Below are 4,253 nucleotides of genomic sequence, written 5' to 3' on the forward strand. Positions count from 1 at the left end.
TGGAGTGGGTGCTGTCTTGCTGCCAAATTGATTCAAATCCCTGGACAAAACTTCCAGAAGAGCTCCTCAAATTCATTAGCTCCCACCGCTTGTCCAAATTGGGTCAATTACACACCTGGCTAGAGTCTGGGGCCCTATCTGGAACAGGCTCAGCCCCGACTCTGCTTCAATCTGTACTTACCACCCCCATCACATCCCCCTCCCAAAAGAGGGGGCCTCTTGGAAGGCGAGGCATCCTCTTCCAGGGCAATTTGCTGAGTGATTTTTGAAGATTTTGGAAGACTCCCTGGACATGCATATTACGAGGACAGCATCTGCAGTCAGCAGAGTTGACGTCTCTCCCTGCCACTGACTCCAAGCAGAGATGCTCTCATGAAAATATCTTGGCCTTTAGAGCTAGCTGAAGGCCAAAGAATCCTAAGTTAATTCGAGAAACCTGCAATGACCTACCTGCAAGCAGAAGAGGAAAGACTTTCCAGTCTTTTTTAAATTTTTTTTCTTCTATTTATTATTTATGATAGTCACAGAGAGAGAGAGAGGCAGAGACACAGGCAGAGGGAGAAGCAGGCTCCATGCACCGGGAGCCCGACATGGGATCTCCAGGATCGCGCCCTGGGCCAAAGGCAGGCGCCAAACCGCTGCGCCACCCAGGGACCCCTGCCTGGAGCGGCTCTAATCACAGCTGACATTTCCTGAACGGTGATGATGATGATGGTGATAAATCAGAAAGGCCGCTTAGACATTTTTCCAAAGTCAAACCTGTCCGTTTGATTCCAGTCTTCCTCCTTAGATGGAAACGAGGGGCTTCTCCCAAGGGCTCTGTCCCCAGGAGGAGTGGCCTTCGCTGACCCGGCTGGCCTAGGGGATGAACCCCCTGCGGGACCAGGGCGGCCGGCCGCGGAGCCCAGCGCGCAGCTGGCGGGGCAGCTCCTCCCAGCCGCCCTGCCCCTCGGCTCCCGCGGCTCAGCCCCTCCACCCCGCCCCCCGCATCCCGGGAGCGTCCCGAGCATCCCGAAGCTGGAGTTTCCTGCCTGGGGGAAGGGGCCCGTGCAGATAAAAGGGGTGCGGAGGGCTCGGGGAGCCGCAGTGCGCTGGAGCTCCGCGCGCCGCCCCGCCCCGCCTCCAGAGCCCGCGCCCCGTGCAGCGCCCGCGGCCGCGATGAGCCTCCCGCCCGCCCGCGCCCCCTGCGCCCCCCGCGCCCCCCGCGTCCCCCGCCTGCCGGGCGGGCTCTGCACGCTGCTCCTGCTGCTGCTGCTGACGCCGCCGCGGCCCCTGGGCAGCGGTGAGAGCGCGCGGGGCGCTGGGGAGGGCTCGGGGCGCTGGGGAGGGCGCGGGGCGCTGCGGAGGGCTGGGGCGCTGGGGAGGGCGCGGGGCGCTGGGGAGGGCTGGGGCGCTGGGGAGGGCGCGGGGCGCTGGGGAGGGCGCGGGGCGCTGGGGAGGGCTGGGGCGCTGGGGAGGGCGCGGGGCGCTGGGGAGGGCTCGGGGCGCTGGGGAGGGCTGGGGCGCTGGGGAGGGCTCGGGCGCTGGGGAGGGCGCGGGGCGCTGGGGAGGGCGCGGGCGCTGGGGAGGGCGCGGGGCGCTGGGGAGGGCGCGGGGCGCTGCGGAGGGCTCGGGGCGCTGCGGAGGGCTGGGGCGCTGGGGAGGGCTCGGGCGCTGGGGAGGGCTCGGGCGCTGGGGAGGGCTGGGGCGCTGCGGAGGGCGCGGGGCGCTGCGGAGGGCGCGGGGCGCTGGGGAGGGCGCGGGGCGCTGGGGAGGGCGCGGGGCCCTGGGGAGGGCGCGCAGCCCCGACCTGCCCTTAAGGGCGTCTCTCTCCGTCCCCAGCCGGCCCTGTGGCTACCATCGTGAGGGAGCTGCGTTGCGTGTGCCTGACCACCACTCCGGGCATTCATCCCAGGATGATCGCTAAAGTGCAGGTGGTCGCCGCCGGCCCCCAGTGCCCCAAGGTGGAAGTCGTGTAAGTCCTCGGCCCTGCGGCGACCCCCGCGACCTCCAGCGGACAGAAGCGCCTCAGCCCGAGTCTTCAGCCCTCGTGGCCCAAAGGCTCATCTTTTGTTGTTGTTGTTGCTGTTTTCTGCAGAGCCACCCTGAAGAACAGGAGGGAAGTGTGCCTGGACCCAGAAACCCCAGTGCTGAAGAAGGCCATCCAGAAGATTTTGGACAGGTGCACTGTTGCTTTGATCTTGGAGCTTTTTAAATCTCTTTTGAGGGTGCAGACTTCACAAGATTTTTTTTCCCCTCTGCGTGGGATTTGCCTACCACATTCCAGATCCCGCTTAGAATAAAAGACCCAAGAGAAAGGGGGAAAGATGGGGGGTTGCCTAAGGGATTCCAGAGGGCTCGTCACTGAGAAGTATTTCTGGGGTTAATAGTCCTTGAGACCGCCCTTGGCTTCTTCCATTGATCTGAAGCTCAGTGTTTTGAAAACAGGTTGGAGCAGACAGGAGGGTGGAAATTGGTTGAACTGCTGTGATTCTTTTCTCAACAGTGGAAGAAAAACTGATTAAGAGAAAGGACCGTGCATTGGAAGAACTGCCCAGTCCCTTAGAAGCGCTTTCGAGGTGTCTCGGGATTCCGTGAAGACAAGAAGTGAGGACGAGGTTTCGCGGACGAGTTAGGCTCCTTCCTAAATTCCCCACTTTGGGGGAGGGGATGACCTATATTTGTCCTTCCAGTTTAATACTCAGCTCATGAAATATTTGACATAGTATTTATTTGCCGTTATTTTATCTGCCATGCTATCGAAATCTTTGGCGATTCACTAAATTGTGAGTCAAGAACCAGTGCTTCCTAAGCTTCCAAGGTAACAACTTTATTTTTAGAACGCATTCCTTATGATATTATGAGAAGGCTGTGGATTTAATATGTGAATGATATTTCATTAGATGCAGTATATGGAGATAAATTGTTATCTTCACTCCTCAGGAAATAGGAAATACTTTGGTATCGTTTCTTGGGGAATATGTTAGGAGGATGCTCTTGGCTCTGGGATGCTAAGTTATATTGCCTTAAAAAGCTGGTGTATCATGCAGTTATGTGTATAAAATATAGTTCCTTATTTAGAACTTTTAAACGTTTAAGTTCTATAAGGACTAATATAGTATTTTCCTATACTTTTAGACATCTGATGTCTTCTTAGTATGGCATAATGTCATGACTTACTCATTAAACATTGATTTTATGGTGTGTATTAACCATTTTACTAGGAATACTATAATTCTAGTCACTAAATATATGTTTTGGATAGATGAAAAAGCTAGGAAATAGGCAAATTCCCTATTTCTAGTTTTTATGGAAATGCATTATTTGCATTTTTTAGGAATAAAAGCAAATTTAACAATGATTTGTACTCAGCATGTTTTGAAAATACATGTGAGCTATTTAAATGTAGATTCACATTTAATTTACAAAAAATATACATAGGTTAAGGATTTGACGATTTTGTTGTAAGGATATTATCTATTATAATATATGTTATATTATCTATTATCACACTCACGGGGATGCCTGAGTGGCTTAGCGGTTAAGCGTCTGCCTTTGGCCCAGGGCGTGATCCTGGAGTCCTGGGATCAAGTCCCACATCAGGCTCCCTGCATAGAGCCTGCTTCTCCCTCTGCCTGTGTCTCTGCCTGTCTCTCTGTGTCTCTCATGAATAAAATCTTAAAAAAAAAAAAAAAAAGACCTCATACTTACTATGTGAAAATAACTTTTTTTTTTTTTTGCGTGTCACATTGGTTTATAGCACTTCTCTGGAAAAAAAAAGATTTATAAAATTTATTTTGGTTGTTTCTTCCTTCTTATACTATTACAAAGTTTCTATTGTCTTTAATTCCACATTATCTTAAAAATAACTATGCTACCTTCTGACTAGCAGAGAGGACCCTCATTTCCCAGGGCCATTGCATTAGTTCCACCTTTCTCCAAGCTTAGGCCCCTTCCAGTTACTCCTTCAGAGCCCCAACAGCCTTCAGGTTGTTTAGAAAACACAGATTTGGGATGCCTGGGTGGCTCAGCTGTCGTGATCCTGGAGTCCTGGGATCTAGTCCTGCATTGGGCTCCCTGCAAGGAGCCTGCTTCTCCCGCTGCCCATGTCTCTGCCTCTGTGTCTCTCATGAATAAATAAAATTGTTTTTAAAAAAAATGAAACCACAAATTTAAGGTAATACTTCCTTACCTTAAATTCTTAATGGGCTCCCTGTTTTCTAGACATATCACAGTTGCAAAGGATGGCAGATTGGATTCTGTCTCATGAGGCC

At 53.0% G+C, this 4,253-nt stretch overlaps 1 protein-coding gene across 1 annotated transcript; it reads left to right on the forward strand.

Moving 5' to 3' along the window:
* The first annotated feature begins 702 nt into the window (after positions 1-702).
* LOC121474095 (translation initiation factor IF-2-like) lies at positions 703-3,340 on the forward strand. The gene is made up of 5 exons (XM_041726898.1): positions 703-714; positions 778-1,282; positions 1,822-1,954; positions 2,078-2,161; positions 2,486-3,340. The coding sequence occupies exons 1-5, from the start codon at positions 703-705 to the stop codon at positions 2,502-2,504; spliced, it is 753 nt and encodes a 250-aa protein (XP_041582832.1). The 3' UTR covers positions 2,505-3,340.
* Positions 3,341-4,253: the final 913 nt, after the last annotated feature.

Source organism: Vulpes lagopus, chromosome 12, assembly GCF_018345385.1.
Source record: "Vulpes lagopus strain Blue_001 chromosome 12, ASM1834538v1, whole genome shotgun sequence".
In the NCBI taxonomy this organism is placed as follows: domain Eukaryota; kingdom Metazoa; phylum Chordata; class Mammalia; order Carnivora; family Canidae; genus Vulpes; species Vulpes lagopus.